Source organism: Paracoccidioides lutzii, assembly GCF_000150705.2.
Source record: "Paracoccidioides lutzii Pb01 unplaced genomic scaffold supercont2.6, whole genome shotgun sequence".
NCBI classification, from domain to species: Eukaryota; Fungi; Ascomycota; class Eurotiomycetes; order Onygenales; family Ajellomycetaceae; genus Paracoccidioides; species Paracoccidioides lutzii.
In genome coordinates, this window is record NW_015440952.1 from 105865 (window position 1) to 131605 (window position 25741).

Here is a 25741-nt window from a genome sequence, read left to right on the forward strand (position 1 = left end):
TTAGGGGTTAGGAGTGCGCAGCTGAATATTCAACTGCTGGATAACATAGTCAGGCTGAAATGGCACTATTCCAGTAGCCTTGAAGCCATTGTGAATGCTCTGAGCTTTGAAAGCTTCCATACGGACTGCAGGATAAGCTTCTAAGAAATCAACCTTTCGAATATCATTGATTCCAAGCCGCATTCGCTGCTCAACCAAGTCACCATATGTCTGTTTTAACACAGCAAAAACGCTCACATCTAGAGGCTGCAAAAGATGTGATGTATGTGGCGGCATGCAGAGCGTGATAATTCCATTGTTACAGATTTGATCAAATTCTGGTGTAAGATGGCTGCCATGCCCGTCCAGGATAAGAAGAATAGAACTGCCAACCTGACGTGGCTTTGCTGCAGGAATAAACAGCCTAGTAAGCCATTTGATTCCTATCTCATCCGTGGTCCAACCGTTGGCACTAACATCCAGCCTCCAGTTATTTGGCAAGCCTTCAAACCAGCCTTCCTGCAGGCTCTGCCCTTTGAGAATGATATACGGTGGTAGCGCTCATCCAGAGGCATTCACTGCCTCAATCACAGTCACCCATTCACGATTTCCAGGTTGTAGAAGCTCAGCCCGGCTGTAGCACTCACTGCTAGTAATAACCTTAGTAGTGGCGCAGAGTCCCATTGCAAAGACAGTCTCATCAAATATGTATATATCTTCTGGCAGAATTATGCTCAGCAATTGTATTCCCCCAAGGTCTTAAACCAATCCTGAATAATCTTTATATCCTCACACTTAGCCTGATCATGATTATAGAGTCTGGAATAGCGGCATTGGAGCTCCGTACGGCGTTTAATCAGCTTGTAAACCCAGTTCTTGTCCACGCGTTGAGGGGTAGTGGTTAAATGCCGTAGAAAAAGAAGATGATTAGCCATATTCTCAACAAACACCGGCTGGGGGAGTAACCCTCATTTGGCCAGGTCAAGAATCCACTGAACTAGCAGATTCTCTTCAGGCTCAGTCAATTTAATTGAATTTGCGCGTAAATTCACTCTTGCAGTTCGACCATTAAGTCTATGACTGAGAGTGGAACGAGGCACCTCAAAAAGACGCGCAACTTCAGAAATTGACGATATTTCTTGCTTTTTAATAGCATTTATTGCGAGTTCAAGTCTTCCCTCCATCTCTATGGAGTTCCTAGAATTCTTATTGCGAATTGGTGGCATAATTGCGCGTTAGAAGTGTATGAGTAAGTTAAATTAGAAGATAACTTATTTTGCATTGGCTGTTCGCTCGGTTGGGGATGCCCGGTCGGGTGGATTACGTTAGCTAACTTAATCAAAATAAGTGGAGACTTTCATCCATCTCCACGACTTATAAGATGCGCCGGAAGACATTATTCCGCCCCGAGACCTGGTCATCTCATGCTTGGCCCTTGATAATTGTCGTTCAAATCCAAGTGAACTCCTGGAAACTCGAACCAAAATATAATTGAGAAGGTCAAAAAAAAAAAATAAAAAAAGAGAGAGAAAGAGAGGGTCCGTATGTCAGGGTTGTTCAGGAGGAGGGCTTCATAGTTGTCACCTCCCAGCATTCCTGGGAGCTGGGAGAACCGTTGGGCCCGAATATATATCAAGCAAAATGCAGTTCGCTCTGCCCCCGCGAAAAGCCTCGTATAATCCCCCATACACGCGGGCTTCACATTCGCCTGCAATCCGTCGCCGCCAGTTGAAAACAGTCGCTGTATTGGGTGTTGTTTTTTTCACATTCGTATTCTTCCTTTCCCGAACTTTCTCGTCATCTAGTACCACCTCCAAGGAGACAGTTCCAACTGGGCCAGTGAATATCGTTATTGTCACGGTTCTTGACGAGGAGAACCTCAGCGACGAGTATATCCAACGCATTAAGGAAAACAGAGAGGACTATGCTAAGAGGCATGGTAGGAATAATATCAATGCGAGCTTCTTGGCAGTCACGGCATGCTAACAGGTTTGTACCAGGCTATGTCAACTTCTTCGCGAGTGCGAAGGATTACCTCCCATACCTAGACGATGCTCCCCGCAGCTGGGCCATGCTCCCCGCTCTCCGCCATGCCTATACCTTGTATCCGAAGGCGACTCATTTCTTTCACCTGTCGGCCCATGCTCTCATAATGAACCCATCTCTTTCCCTCACTTCCCACATCCTCGATAAGAAACGGCTTGAATCCATTATGATCAAGGACAAGTCGGTCGTGCCACCGGATAGCATCATCAAGACATTCAGCCATCTTTCAGGGAATGATGTAGATTTCATCATCAGCCAGGATGCGGAGAGCCTAAGTCCCGGCAGCTTCATTCTACGAAGAACAGATTGGGCCCTATACTTCTTGGATGCGTGGTTTGATCCGTTATATCGGAGTTATCGATTTGCAAAGGCAGAGACACATGCTCTGGTAGGTGTCCATGTTCCTATATGCAGCATTCCTTCTTGAACTCTCTCTTTTCCCCTTGTTTTAACTCGACATCATCATTTTACTAACAATTTCTCTTGCTTTTCTGTGATCTGTTCAACAGGATCATATCATCCAATGGCATCCCACCCTCCTTGCCAAACTTGCTCTTGTCCCACAGCGTATTTTCAACTCCTACACGCCTGAATCACCCTCACTAACGCCAGACAGCCTATTCAATAATGGAGACTTCGTTGTTCGGTTTTTGGGCTGCGACGCTCCCGAAGCCCAGAAGACCTGCGAACAGCAGATGGAGATTTTCTGGACACAATGGGCTAGGAATACAAATAACGCGAAAATATGATACTCATTACTAATTATTTCTTTTCACTTGCTCTTCTTCCGTTGCATGGCATTATGGTAATTGCTGGCTTTTATATTTATATTTATTTTTTCCTTCCTTCCTTTAGGTGGTATTGCATAAGGGGCTCTTCCGTTTTCGTTTTCAGTTTGTATGACAGGCTCTTTATTTAATTCAGGTATAGATGTGAAATAAGGAGAAAGAAGAACTGGATTCGAAAGCTTGAAAGATGTGTCACTGAAGCTTTCTGCTGGTTATACTTTTAAGAGATACCTTTGCTACAATTTTATTTTAACATGTTTCATTCGCTATCTGCTGTTGCATTCTTATTTAAGCATGATCCTTTTGTTCAACAACCATGTAAGATTCTATTACTTTCGTTTTCTCATCAGTCTATTTTCCGGAGGCCGTTTATCACGTCATACACGCCTGGGTATTTCACCGCTTGCAACTCATTGCGAAGTATGTTTTGAATCCTGAGTCTTTACTGAGTATAAATCAACATGTATTCTTCCTCTCATGTTGCATTCTTTCATATGTTATTGTTGTCTTTTCATGCATTACACTGTTTATTTATGATATACACATATAATAAACACGGACTTTAATAACTGCTCATAATAGAGAGAGGAATTCTAATATGAATTTCCTTCATATAAAAACATCAAGATCCTCTCAAATATTATTAGTAACCTAATGTGTCAAACCCCCTTTAAAAGGACAGATGGTGAATCATGCATAACTTATAAACAGGTGCAATTAAGGAAAAAATATTTCATACAAATGGGGTAAAAGTTGCTGTAATAATAGGCATGATCCTCTGCTGGCAGGCAACATTTCTCACATCTAGATGAACCAACTGTTCTGCACATCGCAGGGTCACCTTGCGGCACGTCTCCCGCGTCTATTTCACTTATTTGAAGTTGAAATGACCAAATCGCTGTCAAACTTCGCAACAAGCAGAGACTAATCCAACGCAACTCCCTCCACCTTGCTTTTCTTTGGAAACGGTCTCCTCCTTTTATGCTGCAACCAACCAATCGACAACGCGGTGCCACCCACAACGGAAAAAAATAACGTATTAGATTATCCCTGGAAACATAACAAACCGCTTTTTCTTGTACTTATCGCCGAATTCACTGCGATATTTACGTTCTTTCTGTTTCGCCCACGTAATCATTGGGAGACACGCAACGACTATAAAGAGCAATACGCTCCAATTCAATCCGCTCACTAGATACACACCAATCCAAGCCATCACCTCAAACAGGTAATTGGGGCACGTCACCCAGCTAAAACCGAAGCCGGATGGGATTCCCCGCTCGGTCGTACCAGGTCTTCGGAGGTTTCGCAGTACGATATGGGTGTTCAGATTGGCTAGTTGGCCAAAGACATAAAGGGCCAGGCCTGAGTAGAGAAGAAGCGGGTCCGCGGATTCAATGGTCTTTGTTGCGATTGTAGAGGTAGGTGCATAAATCCAGAAGGCAATGTTAACACCTGACAGGAGCCAGTAGTGCGCGCTGTTGCGGAGGACATACATTGCGGGCATGGTCACGCGGCCGAAACGGTGGACAAAGGCGGTTTCCAGTTCACGTTTCACAAAATGGAGTATCACAAGGGCGCAATTGAGAATCTGAAGGTTCGTGACGGGGGGCGGGTTGGAGGTACGATAGATGTAGGGACGTAAGGAGTGGTGAAGGAACAAGGGGTGAATGAAGATGGGGCCAAAATATTCGATCATGTAGACCGTTCGCCAGGCGAGTTGGGTGCCTTTGGTTTAGGTAGTCAGTTCTTAAGGGCCTTTTATAACTATATATATGTATATATATTGCAAATCAAATAAGAGACAAGGAAACAACTGGGGGTAGAGGAGGCAGGGAGCCGCAGAGCCGGGAAATTGCGCACCTATATCTTTCACGTAGATAGTACTCTGGTTTCTGAGACCGGTGGAATGTATGGTGTCATCTTTTCTGTTGTGAATTACTGTGCCATCGCTGGCCTTGGTGACTCTCAGGCGGTCAACGGAGAGTCTGGACTGCTGGGATATGCTGTCGTATAACTCTGAGCCGAGGGCATCGGGATCAATTGAAAGCTCTCGAGGAAGCTTTGGGATCGGCTTGCCTAAGGAGAAGGAAATTTTGTTGTCAGTTTAAGTGTTTTGCAGAAACAGGCTATCTCAATTAGAAATTCTCGGACCTTGGGAAGAAGTTGATATCGACATACCTCGAGATTTGAGATTAAGGGTGATGCTTGAAGACATTGAATTTCAGTTTCCGGCAGCTAATGCCAGTAATTGATCAGGAGCAGTATTGTTGGACTGACAAGACTCAGTCCTTGAAACGCGGAGAGACGTTTCTTTATTTCCTTTTCTTTCTTCAAGGATCCAACACGGAGTCTCAAGGTCCCGAGTCCGTTGAGCTTTTACACGTGACCAAGCGCGGGAAAAGCGGGTCGAAATGCTTCCAGATATTCTACAGAAAAAGCCGGCTTCTATGGAGTCCGGATCTGTAACGTTGGTGCATCCGGTTAGCAGTATGTTCGATGCTGCAGGTTTGATAAATATGATAAATTAATAAATTAGCGGCTCCAAGATAGTTGGTTAAACTAGGAAGTTGACAATTCCGTGAACATTCTTATTAGTCAACCAAGTGACGCCCAATAACTGTGCGATTTCGTAAGATGTTCAAAGAAAAATCTTCAAATATATTCCTGAGACTAATGATGAAAGAGATATGGATGGTTATCTTGCAAATTCCCTTTTTTTTTTTTTTTTTTTTGCTAGGCGAAAAGAGGTATTCTTCGGCCGTAGAGGCGTCTATCGCGTTTCGCGACGCGATCTTTCGAAATCCAAACTGGCTGGATGTCAATGAATGGATTTTCATGGTAACCTGCATTAGCGCTCGCTCGCTTTGATATCTATTTCTACGAGATCTGGGATCCTTGGGGTTTGGAGAACCTTGTCAAATATGAAACGTTACCCTAACATACCTGCATTCATCAGCTAGTTATGTATTATTTATTAGTTACCTACATCACAAGGTTCTTCTCGTTTGCGAATGTCTCTCTCGCAGTAATACTTTACTCTTATTTGTTACCGATGAGCTACTCACAGAAAATTCTTCGCCCTCTTCCCTTATCTGAGTCAAAATTATCGCCAAGTATGGTAACTAGATGAAGATCCACCGAGAGTTCTGCTATTAAAAACACGTTTGAGCATCTGGTTGTGGGCCACATCGCTCTCCTCTACTCGATATATTGGTGTGCCACCGAAATCTGCCTCACTGTCGGCATATTTCAATGTTGCCTAGAATGTTAAACTAAGTAAGCTGACGTCACAAGTCCGGTGGAAAAACTAACCGGTAGAATATCCGAAATAGGGTCATGACGATCTGTTTGCACTTGGAGCGGGAATGGGTGAACATCTCTGTCCTATACCCGACGCATGCACGGGTAACGCGGATCCAAATCCTCCCAAAAGTTGTGGAAGCGGACCTTGGGATGGTCCGCCCTCCAAGGCGACATTTAGAGAACTCGAGAATTTATCTCTAGTAGTACCTGTATGTTCCAAAACAAAGCACCAATAGGCTCCCATTAAATGTGGGTTGAATTGCCTTGAAGACCATTTCTCGAGAATGACAATGTGCCAGCGCAAAGGATGGTCATGTCAGACAACTATTTATGAGGACTACCCATGAGCTCTGAGGACTAGCATGCTCTGTCTACAGCCTTTAACTACTTATGAGGCAATATTTTGATCAAACCGCAATTTGCGGCAACAGCCAACAGAAACTGGACGTCGCTCAGATCACCACAACTACGTCGCACCGCTGAGCTAACCGTAACACCTATTGCTACATTATCACTGACAATTTACTAGTTGCCCTCAATGGAGTGGAATTTCAACCTTCATCCTTTCCGGCCCCTGTACCTGCATCCGAGGGATTGCGGGCAGTGGGAGCTAGAAGACTCAGCCCACCGTGTTTACAGCATCATGAAATGCGAATCCTTTTTTTTAGGGGACTAATGCATTCCATATGTTTTGAGTCACATTCTTTTCCTATAATCATTTAGAAGATGTCTAATGCTTGCTCTTCCGGGTTCTTTTTGGCAGTGCGGTGGTCGCAAACTCCCGTTTTCATTTTTGGCATCAGAACGAGCGCCGCTATTTGGTCGTCTGATACCCTGAAAAGAATATTTCGGTAAGCCGTGTCGTGTTGTTTCACTATCCCTTGCCTCTTCTCTATTTTGTCCAACGATATGTTTCCTTTCCGTATTATTGCAGCTCATATGCCATTGTCTTGGTTGGCTAGAGATGATATCTGTCCTACAGTCCTCGTAATGCTTGGTTTCCTTGTCTTTTGCGTGAAAAATGAGCATATGACAATTTTCGCGTGGGAGAAGAATATAAAGTTGTGGATGCTCCTGCATCATGCATGTCAAGAGTTTCGGTTCCAACATTGTCTTATGCATTTATTGTTATCGCGCCACAGCGCTAACATCTGACCCAGAGCGCTGTTCCATGTCATTGCCGTTGCGAAGTCGGCGTCGAGAATGACAGGGTTTGATGGGAATTCGTTCATCCGTGGAAAGGTCGGAAATAGTATTTCTCAAATCAGCCAACTCATTCACTCTTCACTGCGTCCGCTGCCCACCCGAACTGGCAACGGCAGTTATATCGATGACACCCCACCCGAACCCGGTTTAATAGCCGATTTAAAGAGCGTCGGCATTAAGGATATTGATACGCTGGTTGAAGTTGTTCGGAATGCTGCAACGGGAAAACCAGTCAATGACAAAGATTATATCCTAGAAAGAGTGATACAGGTAGGCTTCATGGTTAAAGCGACATCCGTGACAAATATTTATTCGGATCATGTAGCTCGCTTCATCTTTACCCTCCAGATCCCCCAATGCGGATAGATTAAACCATGCTCTTCTGTCTTTGCTCTGGAACGATCTCAAGCATCCGCCATTGTCGTAGGTATACCTTCTGCATTTTGCCGCGTTTTTTACTGACGCTCTGATCCCAGATATCTTGGTGACCAGTATGTTTATAGACAGGCAGATGGTTCGCATAATGTAAAATGATATCAATTATTCCTGTCCTGTTGCTAAACAAGCTAATTTTGGGATAGAATGTCCTTTGGCCGCAAATTGGTGCTGCGGGCTCCTCATATGCAAGGACTGTGCCACCGAAATCGATACAACCAACTGCACTGCCAGACCCGGGTACACTCTTCGATAGCCTCTTGGTTAGGAAAAGGTTTGAACCTCATCCTAATAGAATATCAAGCATGTTGTTCTACCTGGCCACTGTCATTACCCATGGTAACCACCTACAGTCCTGTTCAGCAGCTTTTGCCACGATTCTTACGTGTGAATAGACTTGTTTCGCACTGACCGTCAGGACAACACCCGCTCCCTTACTTCCTCGTACCTTGATCTTTCCCCTCTATACGGTAGTAATCAGGAAGAGCAGAATGCAGTCCGCACCTTCAAGGGCGGGAAGCTAAAGCCAGACTGCTTTTCGAACAAGGGAATTCTAGGATTCCCTCCAGGTGTCGGCGTGCTCCTTATAATGTTTAACCGGTTCCATAACTATGTCGTTGAGAATCTCGCTGTGATCAACCAAGACGGTCGTTTCACCAAATCAGATGAGTTTAATGCTAAGGGTTACTCCAAATACGACAATGACCTTTTCCAAACCGGGCGCCTTATCACATGCGGCCTATACATAAATCTAATTTTAAAAGACTACGTGCGAACTATTCTCAACGTCAACAGGACCAAAAGTGATTGGAGTCTTGATCCCCGTTTAGAATCTACAAATGGTCTGTTTGGTACAGAGATTAACGAGGCAAGCGGCAACCAGGTATCTGCGGAATTTAACTTGATATATCGCTGGCATTCATGTATTTCAGAGCGCGACGACAAATGGATCCAAGGTGTTTTAAAAGAGCTATTTGGCGATAGTAAGGACCTGAGGAATATCGCTTGGTCTGAATACTTGCGGATTCTTGAAAAATGGGAGGCGGGACTTTCTGAGGATCCTCCGAAGCGACCTTTCGCAAAGTTGGAACGTGAGCCCAATGGTTTGTTCAGTGATGACGACCTGGTTAATATTCTTGCGGAAAGCATCGAAGACTGTGCGGGTCGGTTTGGCGCTTCACAAATACCTCCCGTCCTCCGGGTTGCGGAAATCCTGGGTATCAAGCAAGCGCGATCATGGAGACTTTCGAGTCTCAATGAGTTTCGCAAATATTTCAATCTCAAGCCCCACGAAACTTTCGAAGACATCAACTCTGACCCCTACATTGCTGATCAACTCAAGCATTTGTATGATCATCCCGACAACGTTGAACTCTATCCTGGTGTCATTGTCGAGGAGGCAAAGGCAGCCATGGTACCTGGCAGTGGCCTCTGTGCGAGTTTTACTATATCTCGGGCAATTCTTTCCGATGCCGTTGCCTTGGTGCGCGGTGACCGTTTCTATACAGTGGATTATTGTCCAAAGAATCTAACAAACTGGGGATTTAAGGAAGCAAACTTCGACAACTCTGTTGACCAGGGTCATGTGTTTTATAAACTATTCCTTAGGGTTTTTCCAAATCACTTCAAATCGAATTCAGTTTATGCACACTTCCCGTTAGTGATTCCAGTTGAAAACAAAGAAGTCCTTACGAAATTGGATCTTGTAGGGAATTATTCATGGGATAGGCCAGCCAGAATTCAACACCCAATTATGATCGAGTCGTACGCTGCATGCGATGCAATCCTAAAAAACCAAAGGGATTTTAAAGTTACATGGGGTGAAGCCATCGAGTTTTTAATGCATAAAGGGGCTAAACCGTTTGGCAGAGACTTTATGCTGGCTGGAGATGATCCAGCCAATGCAGCTTCGAGGGAGATGATGAGAAAGGCGTTATATCAAAGAACATGGGAAGGGGAAGTGAAAAAATTTTATGAGCAGATATCCCTCAAACTTCTTCACCGCAAATCATACAAGATTGCCGGAGTCAGCCAGGTGGACATCGTGCGAGATGTTGCAAATCTTGCCCATGTCCATTTTGCAGCTGCTGTCTTTTCGCTTCCGCTCAAGACAGAGGAGAATCCACGCGGTATATATACCGAGACCGAAATGTACGGGATCATGGCTCTTGTTTTCACCTGCATCTTTTTCGATGCAGATCCTGCAAAAAGCTTCCCGCTTCGTCAAGTGGCTCGGAAGCTAACTCAACAGCTTGGGGACATTGTCATGTTACATGTGCTATTGATCAAGCAAACTGGATTTCTTGCAAGCATGGCTGGACGGTTATATGGAAGTGATGTGTTGATGGAGTACGGGGTCCATATGATTCGCCGTTTACTGGCTACGGGATTGCTCCCGGAGGAAATTGTCTGGACACATATGCTCCCCACGGCAGGGGGAATGGTAGCAAACCAGGCACAGCTATTCTCGCAGTGTCTCGAGTACTATTTGTCAGAGGAAGGTTCTATCCATTGGCCTGAAATCCATCGGCTGTCGAAGTTAGATACCGCGGAGGCTAATGAGCTCCTCTTGAAATAGTAGGTCTCTTTGTCATCAAGTCGCCGTACAACGGCGCATATGTATATTATATTGACTAAATCGCAGTGCCCTGGAGGGAGCCCGACTTCGAGGAACCGTAGCTTTGTACCGGGATGTCGTCACGAAGACTTCAATCAAAGATGGCGAAAACGAGTTTAAGTTGGAGCCTGGAGACCGGGTCCTTTGTAACTTGGTAGGTAATAATAAGCCCAGAATTCTGCCATAACGAAATGCTGATTCCACTATTAGGTTCAGGCATCTATGGATCCCAAGAGGTTCCCTGAGCCCAGAAAGGTTGATTTGACGCGTGACGTTAACTCATACGTCCACCTAGGACAGGGGCCCCATAAATGCTTGGGTTTCGGGATCTGCAATGTAGCGCTGTCGACAATGTTGAAAACGGTGGGGAAGCTGGAGAACCTACGCCGAGCACGGGGCCCTCAAGGTGAATTAAGGAGGATTCCTGGCCCTGGTGGCATCTGCAAATATTTAATGGCAGATTATACGTCCTACTCTCCCTTCCCATCCACGATGAAGGTACAGTGGGATGGGGAATTGCCGCTTCTTACGGAGTAAAGGGTTGTTTTGCGTGTGGTAACAGATTAACTCTTCTTCACAGACCAGCTTTTTGTTTTAGCTATATGTGTAGATGTATATATATTTGACAAGATGCGTTTATAAAACTATAACTACCTACCAGGTAGTTATCTATATTCTCAGCATATACTGAACTGGGTGATTGCAAACTACTACTACCTCAACCCGTATGCCCGTATTTTGAACTCAAATACGAAGACTAGCTGGCCTGGTAGCTTTTATCGTGCCTAAGATCTAGACATCGTGGCTGATGGGCAAAGAGTTTGTTGAAAGTGGTTTGAAATCTCGGCCAGAAAAAAAAAAATTCGATGTGGTGTATGCTAACAAATCATGACACGCCTCATTAAAACTACATACACTAGTCATTTTAGACCGTGCTTATTTTAGAGGGGGCCTCGGTCAATTATGCGCCCATCTTTTAAAACCACTTTTAACTGTGAACTAAACACTGCAGCTGATTGCTGATGTTATAACTAACTGCCCAATAGGCATTGCCGCTGGAAGACTCTCTACCTGAAATAGAAACCCAGACCCTCACCGAACAGCTCGCAGATACACGATAGGAAGAGATCAGTAGAAACCATTCGAATTATCCAGCGATTTGACGTCTCACAAATGATGTGTCAGTCAGTGTGATGGTTAGGGAACTTCACTCTTAACAGCAGTGGAGACTCCCCACCGACTAGTGTGCGTGGATATAGAGAGTGGAAATATTAAAGTGGCAACACTGGCTAGTGCAGCCGGCCTTCCCCCCTACAAACCCTTTGGTGATAATTTCCAGGCGTTAGTTTGCAGCAGTGACAAACAGGGCAATAATTTCGGGCCTGGCTCAAAACCAACGTCAAAAGAAACCCAACATCAACAAACTCTCGATATTTTCTCCATCAGAAGAATCCCTTCCACTCCTTCCCATCAGCCTCCAACCTCAATAGCCAACGGTTTATCAATAAGGTCAAGCATTCAAGCTTCTGGGAATTCGACCTGCACTCGTTTTCCTGCTGCTTGCTGTTTAATCTTTGCTTTTTTGCCAGTCGCGTCAATCATACACCTGAGCCTGAACCCAACCTCACCTTGCTACTAAAAAAGCTGCACCTCTGTTGTCTGGACCTATCTAACTCAAACGCATCCGATTACTTGCTTATCAGATCAGTATCCCTTCTCGAACTCACCGGCAGCAGGTTTGAGAGGTGTCCAAAGTATCTCTCACAAACAGCTCGTCGTTCCGACTGTGGGGCGAACCCAACAAATATCAAGCTACTCGTCTCCGGGGGGTTATCCTCCCTTCTTCCAGGTTGCTGGTAGTCGCACGACTGCTCATGGTGGACTGCAAGGTAATATTGTAATATGGGGAGAATAAAAAAGGTGGCGGGCCTTAAACATGAGGCTACAATCGTAAGTGCTTCTCGATTCTTTTCTATTTCCTTTAATATCCTCAGTCTACAAACACACCCCCTCCCCTACCCCGGGATAATCCTAATAACCAGTTTAGGAGGTGGGAGAAAACGACAAATCAATTTTCAAAGCTAATTACTCCTTTCCTTATTTTACAGTCTCCCGCTTTGGCTACCTTCATTCAACAAACCATCACCGTTGACATCCCAGAGCTTCCGTCATACCTTTCGACCTTCCCCCGCCGATGGCCTTTCCCACGAGGTGATCTATATCACTGGATCAGGGTTCTGAACCGTTTTGATGAGATCCTCCAGCTTGTAGTAGAAAAGTATGATCTCAAATCGGGACCGCAGACGAAACCATTTGGCCGCCTTGTCCTTCAAGACGCTTGCGTTTCTGCCGGGATTGCACCAACCACTGTAGCGGCGGAAACCCATCTGGACAAACTTGGCTTTGGGCCTGAAGGAGATCGAGAGTTGGTCGAAGCACTCCTGGACTTTTCACGACTCCTGCTCGAGAAATGTGGCAATCGGACCCTCTACAGTAGCAGCGACCGCCTAAATGACCTCCTGAATACGACCTCACTTTCCCTACTACAATGTGTTCTTCGTCTGGGTATTAGCCTCGCCCAGCGGTACTTCTCCAGACAACGGCAATCAAATAGTACCCATTTTCATCAGAGTTTACTTGCATCTCACTACAATATTGAATTGGAGCGCGTCGAAAAGCTTGCCGCACCTTTTCCTAAACCGGCCCCTGCAAAACCAGCTGATGCTTCATCAAGTTTTAAAGGGAAAGAGAAAATTACTCACATACAGGCTAGCCGTCGGGGTTCTGTCGCCAAATGTAATGCGAATGACCTCATTGCTCTTACTAAAGAGCCCTCTGATACCTCAGAACCTGATGGGCTCCCTGCCAACGAGTGGGAAGAGTGGGGCAGCATTAGCATGTCGTATTACTCTCCTCCATCAGATAATAATGGACCTGCACCTACAGAAGCATCTGGAAGTACACCACATACTCCAGCCACACCAGCTCCTTTGCGCAGAACATCCACTCATCCGGGCTCGAGGATGAGTAGAAGTTCTGCCACTGATGATTCGCCAACGGCGGAAGCCCATTCTCCCGCTCATAAGCCCGAGGAAGCGAGCAGAGGAATGAAAGTGCGTGAGATCCCGAGCTCAACAATAGTATCTTCAAGAATAGAGCACGTTTTACAAGAGCACCTGGAAGATCTTCCCAAGGATTCTTCGAAATATGACTTGTTACATCGACTCCGCGTTGCATATGCCCTTACATCAACCACTGAGACCAGACGTCAAATCCTTGCTATTAGAGTTCTTGCAGTTACGAACTTGGCATACATTTATCCAGAGACTCTTTTCCAACAAAAGGTCCTGTATCATGATGCTGATGTACCGAAACGCCTGCAACTTTCATATCAACTAGCTGAATTTGTCCATCTCGGTGCCACTGGTGACATTACCGCCTCAACACTTAACCAAACTTTCGCGCTCAACTGTCTCGATGCTCTGGCAAAACATAAAACTAGAGCTGCAGACGTTTGCGCCGCACTCAATGTGAATGTCAATCATGGAATTCTCATGTTCCTCACACGGAAAGCAGTGGCAGACCTCGCCGTGGAGGAGAGCCCAGACGACCCACCGGAAGCTGATGATTGGCGGGAAGCATTGTTTACCTTGCTTCGAACGCTTCCAAATTGTGGAACGCGGACACCGGAAACTCTCGTGGCGGCTGGATTGATCCCTCTGCTCGTCGATATTTTGAACCTTAGGACAGAGAAAGCGAGGAGGATCTATCCTCGAGTTATGGAATTCATGGACACTTTTGTTCACTCTGTTAGGGATGCTCTGGCCACACTGGCTGCAGCTAGGGGTTTCCATGGCATTTCGGATTTGATTTCCTACGAGACGAGAACATCCTTTGATTTAGTGGCTAAGGGACAGGGTATTCCGGTTCAATTTAGAACGCCAGCCATCGACTACCAGGTTCCATATTTCCAGCAACAGTCTTTGAGATGGCTCTTCAAATTTGTCAATCATGTAATGCAACATGACAGCGGTGGATTTGAGCGCTTGCTTCGGAATCTTATTGATTCTCCTCCACTTCTTACAGCGCTTCGTTTGGTTTTGGAGAACGCCCGAATTTATGGTTCTCATGTGTGGAGTGGTGCAGTGAATATCTTGAGTCATTTCATTCATAATGAGCCAACTAGCTACGCTGTCATTGCAGAAGCCGGATTGAGCAAAAGCCTCCTGGAATCGGTGACGGGCCGTTCTATCCCCAGTGATGCAACAAATAACACCGCTGCTGCTGCTGCTGCTGCTGAAGAAGGTGGTGATACTCCGACCCAATTGCGGCCTTTTTTCATCCCCGCACTTGCGGAGCCCAGTGAACATGAAACCCTCAGATCCAAAATTGTCAGACCACCTGATCGCAAACTTGCTGAGGGTATATTGCCTTCGACTGAAGCTATAGTGTGTATTCCACAAGCCTTCGGGGCTATCTGTCTTAACCAAGGGGGTCTTGAGTTGTTCCGAAAGTCAGATGCCCTTGAAAGCTTTTTTGATATCTTCGAAAGTCCCGAGCACGTGAAATGTATGAAAACTGATTCGAATCTACTTCGTGTATTGGGTAACTCATTCGACGAACTTGTTCGACATCACCCCCCTCTCAAGTCTGCAGTCATGAGCTCGGTTTTGCTTATGGTTGCTCGCGTGACGCAGCATTGCAAATCCAAAGCATGGGAGCGTGGGATGGGAGCTAAACTCTGGACGGAAGGGGAGGATGGAAAGCTTTCAGTTGCTGGAGGTCCCTCTTCCTTGGTTGGTGACATTGGTTCTGCATTCAGCAACACTCATGGCGAGCAGCAATCTTCATCAGGAGCAGAGCCTGCGGATTCTGAGATGCAGAGTACCACAACAACTCCTGAACTGACTTCCCCTAAGCTGGGAAACTGGGACTTCAACGATGTTGATAGTCATGGCCTTTCTGTTCCAAATTACATGTTCCCTGTTGTGAGGTTTCTTCATGCCTTTTTCGAGAACCATACAATTTGCAACACTTTCATCGAAGCTGGAGGGGTTGAGTATGTCCTCGACTTTGCTACGCTTCAGAGTCTACCGTTTGATTTCCATAATACGGAAGCGAGCCAGCAGTTAACACAGGTGATCCATTTGATGGTCGAGGTGAAGCCACACCTTGTCCTACCCTCTCTTACGAAACGAACCCAAGATGCTGTTGACCGGTTAGCTCCGTTCTGGCGACACTCCGGCAATGCCGGATTTTTCTCTCCATTGACTCATTCAAGAAAGCAACAACCCCAAGACTCTACTGCCAAGATTCCAGATTCCGAAGATGTGAGGGCTACAGGAACATATTTCGCGAAGCATCTCGTGGCTGTTCGTACACTTACGGATATCCTTCGCGAAGCATACACTCCACCAAACTATAATACCCGGCCTAGCCAACAAACGTCTCCTTTTGTCCAGGTAAATTTGGCAGATAAATATGTTGCCCTTATCAAGTCTCTTGGGTCATTGCATTCCGCATGTGTGTGGGAGGAAATTTTATTACAAAAAGACATGCCGGAACCTTGGAATGAAGCGACTAGAGTTTCTGAATATGGGTTTGGTGGAGAGGAGGTGATTGAACCGCCAAATACCGCCCCCGCTGACGATGCGTCTGAACCTGGCGATGTAGTGCCGGGAAATGCTGCTGAAAGAGCTGCAACTGTGGTAAATTCCGTTGCTGCACTGCCCAATGGCGAGGCTAGATCTCAAAATTCGGCCCCCCATTCAACCCTGAGCGTGGAGAAAAGTGCAGCATTTAAGAATGTCAAAACTCTCCGTTATTTGCTCAGTTCTCTTCCATCCTCGATAACTGGTTTCTTCCACCTCCTGGGACATGGACTTATCAGCAAACGACGAATGGATACCTATCAACGGCAAAAGGCTGGGACTGTTGCTGATGCGATTGCGTCAGTGGTTCTCGAGCAGCTTGACCTCGATGCTGCCAAGAAAACATCATGCGTGAAAGACCGGTTTTCGTACCTCATCGTCATCCTGTCTTCGTTTTCTCAACTGCTATTTGACAGTATGTTTCCTCATCAACCCTCCACCAAGAGGTTCCACTCTCTTATACCAATTAATTCTAAATCGTTGAACTAACTCGATTTGTAGCTACTGCCGAACGGCCTCATTCTCATTGCCTGACCATGATTCTATCTGCGTTTAAGAAGTTGAATGGGATTCAAGCGATGAAACAATTGTGTGGACTATTCTTGAATGAAATTAAGTCTCTCGGTCCCCAAACACCCGTGAATAGTAACTCAAGAGATGTCCCTGCACGCCTTGCTTCCGCATATGGGGGTATCAAGATCATTCTGAATTTCTTTTCCGAGATGACGTCCGCTCAATATATAATAGACTCATCGCAGACTCAGGCTATGGCAAGCACCAGTGGAGATAGGGATCGCCCTGACTATTTCCTTCCTGCGCAGTTCTTAGTTGAATTACGGATGGAAGTTATTCCCATGGTACAGGAAATGTGGAATTCGGGCTTTGTCGAGGAAGCGTCCAGTTCTATTTTGAAATCTCTGATTGATATTCTCCGATCGGTCCTTGAAAGTGAATACGAAATGGGAGCTTTCCGTCGTGGTGAGACCCTCCCTCCCCTAGTTTCTGTGACACCAAAAATCTTCACCTGCCATAGGGACCGTTTGTCTACATTGAAAGAAAACGGTCATGATGAGAGCCTTGCCCGGGAGGCCCTCTACCGGTGCAACAACTCTGCTTCTGCCTCCGAGGAATACTGCACTAGCCAGCTTGGTCTCCGGCCGCCGCCTAGGAGCCCAATCCCTCCCAATGATCTAGAACAGACAACAGGTAGCAGTTCATCTCGCCGTGACAGCATCTTTGGTAATCTTGGAAGCCCACAGCAGCAATTGGATAATGCTTTAGCCACGCCGTCCGCCCAGACCGATCTTGCGTCGTTGCTGGGTCATATTGCCCAACCAAGCACGAACGAGGAAAGTATAACGAGCCTCGCGGAAAATCCCGTTCCCAATCAAATTGTGCAGGGTGACAATGCTATTTCGAGCTCTAGCGGACTTCTGGCTATGAGCATCGACAATATCCTCAATGACCAGGAAGAGCCACGTAGTGAAAATAGCAACACCCCTTCTCGGCGTGCGGAGAATGCTGTTCGATCTCAGCCCACCAGCCCACCTACTCCTTCCCCAAAACGACGAGAAGTAGTCGCCATTGAGGACCTTGACATGGAACGCGATAAAGTGCGAAGCAACCTGATCGAGCGGTGTCTCGATGTGCTCAATGTTCATCATGACATTACTTTCGAGCTCTCTGATCTTATTGGGTCTGCCACTGCAAAACTCCGTGATCCGGTTAACTTCCGCCGGGAGGTTGGTGAGACGCTGATGCACTTCCTGATTTCTCTCCAGATGGAAGAGAACTTCCAATCTGCGGGAAAGAAAATCGCTGCATATGCTGGCTTATTAGCCTTGGTACTGCAGGACCGCGAAGTGTATGAAGCTACGCTGGAAGAGCTCAAGGAAAATTTCTCGAGTCTGCTTGGCTTTATCAACATTCCTTCCTTCTCATCTGAAAAGCCCACGGAAGAATCGTGTCCATGGATACCCCAGGTCTTGCTAATCCTTGAAAAAATGCTTTCAGATGACGCAACCCCAACATTAATCCGATGGAACCCACCAAATTCTGATTCTCCTGCGGCACCGGAAGAGCCAGCAGCACTAGAGGAGCTGGTCGTTTCGCTTTCGAATAAGGTGGAGCTTTTTGAGGCAATGGTCGATATTCTACCTCGGATTGGGAAAGACGAAACCCTCGCGCTATCCGTTGCCCGCATACTCGTTATCTTGACCCGTGAAAGGGAAATTGCTGTGCGATTAGGGGAGAAACGTAACCTTCAACGTCTATTTGTCATGATCAAGCAATTGGCCGGTGCTTCAGATGAAAAGCTTCAGAATGCATTTATGGTCATCCTGCGACATATAATTGAAGATGATGATACAGTTCGCCAAATAATAAGAAGTGAAATTGTTGCTGGCTTCGAGAGTCGGTCACCAAGGCAGACAGACACTACAGGATACGTTCGTCAATTCGCGCATCTAATCCTGAGGAATCCTGCCTTGTTTGTGGAGGTTACAAATGAAAAGGTAAAACTACAGAGATACGATTCACACCAACGACCACAACTACTGGTCCTGAAGTCCGAACCAACCAATGATGTGCTTTCTGGGCGTGATGAGACTTCTTCCCGCCAGGAAGATACGGAAACTGCGAGCAAATCGGAAACTTTGGAGGCGCTTACTGAGCCTCAAGATGTGCGGGCGTCTGAGGGCAAAGATGTCAAGGAAAAGGGCAGAGCCGTCGAACTAAAAGCGCCTGTTATTGAACACCCTGACGGCGTGATTCATTATTTGCTCTCTGAACTTCTCTCGTACCGCGATGTCGAGGACAAAGAATCACCCGTTGAGCCTTCCGAAAGGACAACACCTCGTACAGAAACCCAAGGCGATATTGAAATGGCCAGCGGACCAGCCTCACCTACCTCAACAACTTCGGGAAACCAGACGACTAAGCCCCCCAAGAAGTCTGATAAGCCACAATTTAAGGCAGACGAGCACCCGATCTACATTTACCGCTGCTTCCTACTCCAGTGCCTGACTGAGCTCTTGTCATCGTATAATCGTACGAAGGTAGAATTTATCAACTTCTCTCGCAAGGCTGATCCCTTTGCTACTGCTCCTTCAAAGCCTCGCTCCGGTGTCTTGAACTATTTGCTGAATTCTCTGGTCCCAATCGGCACTCTGGAGCACAGTGAATCAATCTTCTTCAAAAAGCGTGTCAATACGTCTAACTGGGCGATGCGGGTGATTGTGGCTCTTTGCGCCAAGACAGGGGAGTTCAGCGCACCATCCAGGCGCCGTACCATTCCAGATGGCGATAACGAGCCCGATCTCTTGTTCGTCCGCAAGTTTGTTTTAGAGCACGCTCTGAAATCATACAAAGACGCCAATGCATCTAACGAACCTCTCGATACCAAATATGCCCGACTCTTGAGTTTAGCCGATCTATTTGACAAGATGCTTTCTGCGACATCCAGTGCAGACGGAACCACTCATTACCCATCATCTACTCGCCAGGTTGCAAAAATTATGTTTGAAAAGCATTTTATTTCTGCCTTTACCGCGTCCATATCCGATATAGATCTCAATTTCCCTCCTGCAAAGAGAGCGGTTAAATATATCCTTCGGCCGCTGAACAAACTTACTCAAACCGCTGTCTTACTGAGCGAAAGTTCGAGCATTCAAACCACCCCAGGTCAAACTGATGAAGATGATATTTCTTCCGCAACCTCTGTATCTGACGTAGAAGATGAACGTGAGGAAACCCCAGACCTCTTCCGAAACTCCACGCTTGGCATGTTTGAGCCGAATCATGAGGAGGAGACCAGTAGTGAAGAATCGGAGGATGACGAAGAGATGTACGATGACGAGTACGATGAAGAAATGGATTATGAAGATGACTTGCCTGAGAATGATGGAGAGGTTGTTAGTGACGATGAAGACTTGGATGAAAGAGGACCTATTGAAGGTTTGCCTGGAGATTCGGGCATGGATATTGAAGTCCTCATCGAAGGGGATGACGATGACGACGAGGATGAGGAGGAGGATGATGATGAAGATGAAGATGACGAGGATGACGAGGATGACGATGACGATGACGAAGATGAGGAGGGCTCATCTGCTATGGATGATGACTTGATCGCGGGCGAGATCACTGGTGATAATGACAACGATAGCCTCCAGGATGGGGATGAAGGCGAGTGGGAAAGCGAAGATATATCGGACAATGATGAAGACGAAGACGGTATGAACCACCAACTCGAAAACGATTTAGAAGATTTTGCCCAAGGAGACCATCGGTCTAATCTGCAAGATGTATTTCGGCTTCTAGGGGAGCAAAATAGGAACCGCCTTGAACTCCGCCGGCTTGAATTGGATATGGGTATGGGAGGAGAACTTCATAACGACCTACTAGATGATGAAATGCATGATGACCAAGGTAAGAATCCCATTTTATCTATTAGCGCGTGTTACCACTTATCTAACTTTTTATTTAGACGAGGACGAAGATGAAGAGGTAGATGAACTAGAAGGGCTGGATGCACTTGACGGAGACGATCAGTTTCTTCAAACCTTTGGTATGATATCTCTTTCTTCCCTGATTTGTTTTCGTATCAAAAACAGTACAATCGTGATGGCTGCTAACGTTTAATATAGATTTCGACCATCCGGAACGCTTCATCATGCATGACGCTGATCCAGCGATGGATCATCATCGCCACCACCATGGACAATTCCGCGGAATTCCACCCCCTCCATGGAGCATGTTTTCTGGAAGTTTAGGGAACCGCCACGGAATAATCCCCATTCCAAGTTACAGGGCTCATCGCAATCAAGTGCCACCACGCGGAAACGACGACGGAACCAACCCTCTGCTACGTCGTAACGACCGCCCTGCCGATGGTGGGCCTGGATCCAGAGGTCCTCCTGAAGCTTTAAGTGACTGGGTGCATGCAATCGATCCAAGCCACCAGGGGCGTCTTCTCTCGATGGATAGCCCGGTTACATTCATGAACGCAATAATGCAAGCCCTTGGTCAAGGCGGGGGTGGTTTTGGCGTCATCAGCCGACCAGATGGGGTTCACGTTCGTCTCGATCAAGGTCACGTCTTTACCAACCGTATTCAAGATTTGTTTGGCCTTGCGCGCCCTCAAACAACAACCACTCGCCCTCGTGATGATCCTTATCAGGCAGTCACCTTTGCGCTCTCGGTTACTTCGACTCGTTGGCAAGAAGAAGCACGACTGCTCTTCAGTAGTCATTATTTAGAGAAAGCTCAGCGAATTATCAATTCACTACTCAAAATTCTTGTACCTCCGGCCATCCAAGAGGAAAAGGAGAGACAAAAGAAACTGGAAGAAGAACTCAAGCGCCAGGAAGAAGAGAGAAAGGAAAAGGAACGTCAAGAGCAAATTGCAAAGGAAGAAGCCGAGCGGGAGAGAAAACAAAAAGAGGAGGAGGAGGCGGCGTTGAGGCGTCAGGAAGAGGTAGAGAGAGCGGAGAGAGCTGCGGAGGAAAATGCCCAGCGAAGCGCTGAACATCCTGAAAGTGAGCCGATGGATGATGTCCAGCCTACAGAGACAGAACAAGCTGCAGTCGAAAATGAGCCAGCAGCTGGTTCTTCAGAACCTGTTCCTCGAGTTCATACAACTATCCGCGGACGACAACTCGACATCACTGGCATGGACATTGATCCAGAATATTTGGAAGCACTTCCTGAGGACATTCGCGAGGAGGTCATCATGCAACAACTTACAGAGCAGAGATCACAGGCTGCTGCGTCTGGTGAAGAGCCCAGTGAGATAAATCCAGAATTTTTGGAAGCATTACCTCCTGATATCCGTGATGAACTTTTGCAGCAGGAGGTTGCTGACCGCCGTCGCCGCGAGCGAGAGGCTGCCCGTCGGAATGCGGCGGCAAATGGTAGCGCGTCTGCTGCAGATGATATGGACCCCGCCAGTTTCATTGCTACATTGGATCCCTCTCTGAGGCAAACCGTACTTGCTGATCAGCCCGAAGAGATTCTCGCGTCCCTAGGTCCTGAATTTGTTTCAGAGGCGCGTGCACTTACCGGACGAAGGCTTGCTCAGTTTGCCGATGTAGGTAGATTGGACCAGCGATCGCGACCGGATACTTCTCAACGTGACCAGGGTGCTAAGAAACCCCAACGCCGTCAAATCGTCCAGATGCTCGACAAGGCAGGAGTTGCTACCCTTCTGCGTCTTATGTTCATGCCTCTTCAGGGAAATGCGCGGCATCATATCAACGATATCCTTCATAATGTCTGCCAAAATCGGCAGAACCGGTCCGAGGTGCTAAGTCTCTTGCTGTTGATTCTCCAGGATGGAAGTGCGGATGTCTCTGCTGTCGATCGCAGCTTTGCTCATCTATCCCTGCGTGCTAAAACCCCAACATCTGCCCAGAGAACGCCACAATTGAAACGAACTCTATCATTGCCAGTTCCCAGTGGCAATAATGATGTAACGCCGTTGATTGTGATTCAGCAGTGTTTGGGAGCTCTCTCGTTCCTCACCCAGTACAATCCCCATATTGGATGGTTTTTCCTCACAGAGCACGACACAGTTTCAGCTCTTAAAATGAAAACATGGCGAAAGGGCAAGGGTAAGGAACATAGGGCCTCTAAGTTTGCAGTGAATACTCTACTTGCTTTGCTCGATCGCAAGTCAATCATGGATAGCCCTAGTTGCATGGAGCAACTATCGGGTCTTCTCAATAGCATCACCCAACCCTTAACGCTTCTACTCCGAAAAGACAAGGAAAAACAGGAAAAAGATACTAAAGAAAAAGAGGCTAAGGAGAAAGAGACTGAAGTGCCTGAAAATACTACCCAGGCTGCACAACCTGCGCAATCTGTGGAAGACATTACCCAGCAAAATGAAGCAGCTGGAACCGCTGATGAGGCTGCTCATCTGAGCGATACGCCTATGCTTGATGTTTCCCCCAACGAGCAAGGACATGACCGTGCGGAAGGTAGTGAAGAAGTAGCTGGACCATCTACGGAGGAAAAGGCCGAATCGCGGAAACCTGTTGAAGATGACAAGCAGAAAAAGCCCCGGATCCTTGAACCTCCAGTGGTACCAGAACACAATCTTCAACTGGTTGTTCGTATACTTGCTGCACGAGAATGCAATGGTAAAACCTTCCGAGAAACTCTTTCAACTATCAACAATCTTTCCTCTATCCCTGGAGCGAAAGAAGTGTTTGGTAAAGAATTGATCGCCCAAACTCAATCTCTTAGTAATTCAATCCTCGTTGACCTCGACGAACTTCTTCCTCATATTGATCAGGCGGAGACTGGCATCGACGTGCAGGGTATGGCGCTCTCCAAGTTTTCTCCCGCAAGTTCGGATCAAGCCAAACTACTCCGGGTCTTGACAGCGCTTGACTACCTATTTGACCCGAATAGGCTTGATAAGGAAAAGTTCAGTGAACCTGAGACATCCAATAAAGAGGATGTGTTGAAGACGCTATATGAAGGTGCCACGTTTGGGCCCTTGTGGGTGAAATTGAGCGATTGCTTGCATGCAATTCGACAGAAGGAGAACATGCTCAATGTGGCCACAATACTCCTGCCGCTCATTGAGTCACTGATGGTTGTGTGCAAGAACACCACCTTGAAGGATGCTCCTCTTTCAAGACATGGACGGGAATATTCAGTTTCCAGTCCTCCACCAGAGTCTGGAATGGAAGGGTTATTCTTTAACTTCACGGAAGACCATCGCAAGATTCTCAATGAACTTGTCCGGCAGAATCCCAAACTTATGAGTGGCACGTTCTCTCTTCTGGTTAAGAACCCGAAAGTATTAGAATTTGATAACAAGCGCAACTACTTTAATCGTCGCATACATTCGCGCGGCACGGAAATCAGACATACCCACGCGCCTCTCCAACTCTCCGTCCGCCGAGAGCAAGTTTTCCTAGATTCTTTCAAGTCACTCTACTTTAAGTCCGCCGACGAAATGAAATATGGCAAACTCAATATCAGGTTCCATGGTGAGGAGGGTGTTGACGCTGGTGGAGTCACTCGAGAATGGTTCCAAGTCCTGGCACGTGGCATGTTCAATCCCAACTATGCCTTGTTCATTCCTGTGGCCTCCGATCGGACGACATTCCATCCGAATCGCCTCAGCGGAGTCAACCAAGAGCATTTGATGTTCTTCAAATTCATTGGACGTATCATTGGTAAAGCTCTGTACGAAGGCCGTGTTCTTGATTGCCATTTCAGCAGAGCAGTCTACAAGCGTATCCTTGGGAAATCTGTTTCTATCAAAGACATGGAAACTCTGGATCTCGACTACTACAAATCTCTCCTGTGGATGCTTGAAAATGATATAACCGACATCCTTACTGAAAACTTCTCAGTTGAGTCTGACGATTTTGGAGAGAAGCAGATAATTGATTTAGTGGATAATGGTCGTAATATTCCAGTTACTCAGGAGAACAAAGAAGAATATGTCCAGCGCGTTGTAGAATATCGGTTGGTTGGCTCTGTCAAGGACCAATTGGATAACTTCTTGAAAGGTGGGTTTTCCATATAACTCCATTTTTTTGTATTTAAATGGACAAGTAATAATTCCTTCTTTACAGGCTTCCATGACATTATTCCTGCCGATCTTATTGCCATATTCAACGAGCAAGAACTGGAATTATTGATTTCTGGGCTTCCCGAAATTGATGTGGATGACTGGAAGAACAATTCTGAATACCACAACTATTCCGCGTCCTCGCCTCAAATCCAATGGTTCTGGCGTGCGGTACGCTCGTTTGACAAAGAAGAGCGGGCGAAGCTCCTCCAATTCGTTACGGGCACTAGTAAAGTTCCGCTTAATGGTTTCAAGGAGCTTGAGGGTATGAATGGATTCAGCAAATTCAATATCCACCGGGACTATGGTCATAAGGATAGACTTCCTAGCTCCCATACCTGTTTCAACCGTAAGCGCATTTATTCATTCCCTATCGCCGAAATTACTTCATTGATATGTATAAGCTGACTGTCTGACCGTGGATACAACAGAACTCGACTTGCCTGAGTATGACAATTATGAAACGCTGCGGCAACGGCTCTACACAGCGATGACGGCGGGCAGTGAATATTTCGGTTTTGCCTAGAGGGAGCCAAATTGGGTGCTCTTGTTGTCGTACTGTGATTTTTCTGTGATCTTTCATTCTTTTCCTTTTTCCTTTTTTTTTAAAAAAAAAATTCGGCTTTTATTTTATTTTCTTGATTCTAAAATTTCCTAACTCCAACGAATTTTTTTATTTTTTTTATTTTTTATTTTATTTTTGTAGTTATGACCCATGCATTTGTTTAATCAAAGCATCTGGCGGCGTGCTCAGTCTTTTTGTGGCTTTCCATGATATTTCATTTTCCGCTTCCCAACTGTACATTCTGAATGGCACGGGAAGTTTTTTTTTTCACTTTTTTTCTGTGTACTGCTTCCTGATGACGGTTGTTGCTCCTGTTCGTCTTTTGCCTTTTACCCTTTTCCTTTCCCAATATCTTGTCTGCTTGGGTGCGGTGGGTCAAAGGGGGCCAGTTGGAGTGCAGGCCAGCTGTTATGTCTACTTTGCTCGTTGCTGTCGATAGCCACCACTCAGTGTGACCCTTGCCATGCATGTATCTACCTATAGGTAGCTCACCCCCTAGAATTAAAAGTTAGAGGTGCCTTCTCAAATCGCGTATAGTTAATTCATTCTACAGTACTT

The 25741-nt window shown here is 46.3% G+C and overlaps 4 protein-coding genes across 4 annotated transcripts; 3 read left to right on the forward strand and 1 right to left on the reverse strand.

Moving 5' to 3' along the window:
• Nucleotides 1-1620: 1620 nt before the first annotated feature.
• On the forward strand, nucleotides 1621-2774 carry PAAG_02629 (alpha-1,2-galactosyltransferase gmh3; the record flags this gene model as incomplete). The annotated part of the gene is made up of 3 exons (XM_002795107.2): nucleotides 1621-1918; nucleotides 1980-2413; nucleotides 2535-2774. The coding sequence occupies 3 exons, from the start codon at nucleotides 1621-1623 to the stop codon at nucleotides 2772-2774; spliced, it is 972 nt and encodes a 323-aa protein (XP_002795153.1).
• A 1078-nt stretch (nucleotides 2775-3852) lies between these two features.
• On the reverse strand, nucleotides 3853-5031 carry PAAG_02630 (synaptic glycoprotein SC2; the record flags this gene model as incomplete). Its single annotated transcript, XM_002795108.2, has 3 exons — nucleotides 3853-4541; nucleotides 4677-4892; nucleotides 4995-5031. 3 exons carry the CDS (start codon nucleotides 5029-5031, stop codon nucleotides 3853-3855), a joined length of 942 nt encoding a protein of 313 aa, XP_002795154.1.
• A 2291-nt stretch (nucleotides 5032-7322) lies between these two features.
• PAAG_02631 (linoleate diol synthase) lies at nucleotides 7323-10914 on the forward strand (the record flags this gene model as incomplete). The annotated part of the gene is made up of 7 exons (XM_015844699.1): nucleotides 7323-7595; nucleotides 7651-7748; nucleotides 7802-7850; nucleotides 7907-8099; nucleotides 8156-10337; nucleotides 10405-10531; nucleotides 10588-10914. 7 exons carry the CDS (start codon nucleotides 7323-7325, stop codon nucleotides 10912-10914), a joined length of 3249 nt encoding a protein of 1082 aa, XP_015701777.1.
• Nucleotides 10915-12279: 1365 nt separating this feature from the next.
• PAAG_02632 (E3 ubiquitin-protein ligase HUWE1) lies at nucleotides 12280-25144 on the forward strand (the record flags this gene model as incomplete). Its single annotated transcript, XM_002795110.2, has 7 exons — nucleotides 12280-12327; nucleotides 12486-16443; nucleotides 16530-20453; nucleotides 20512-20592; nucleotides 20672-24556; nucleotides 24623-24967; nucleotides 25050-25144. 7 exons carry the CDS (start codon nucleotides 12280-12282, stop codon nucleotides 25142-25144), a joined length of 12336 nt encoding a protein of 4111 aa, XP_002795156.1.
• Nucleotides 25145-25741: the final 597 nt, after the last annotated feature.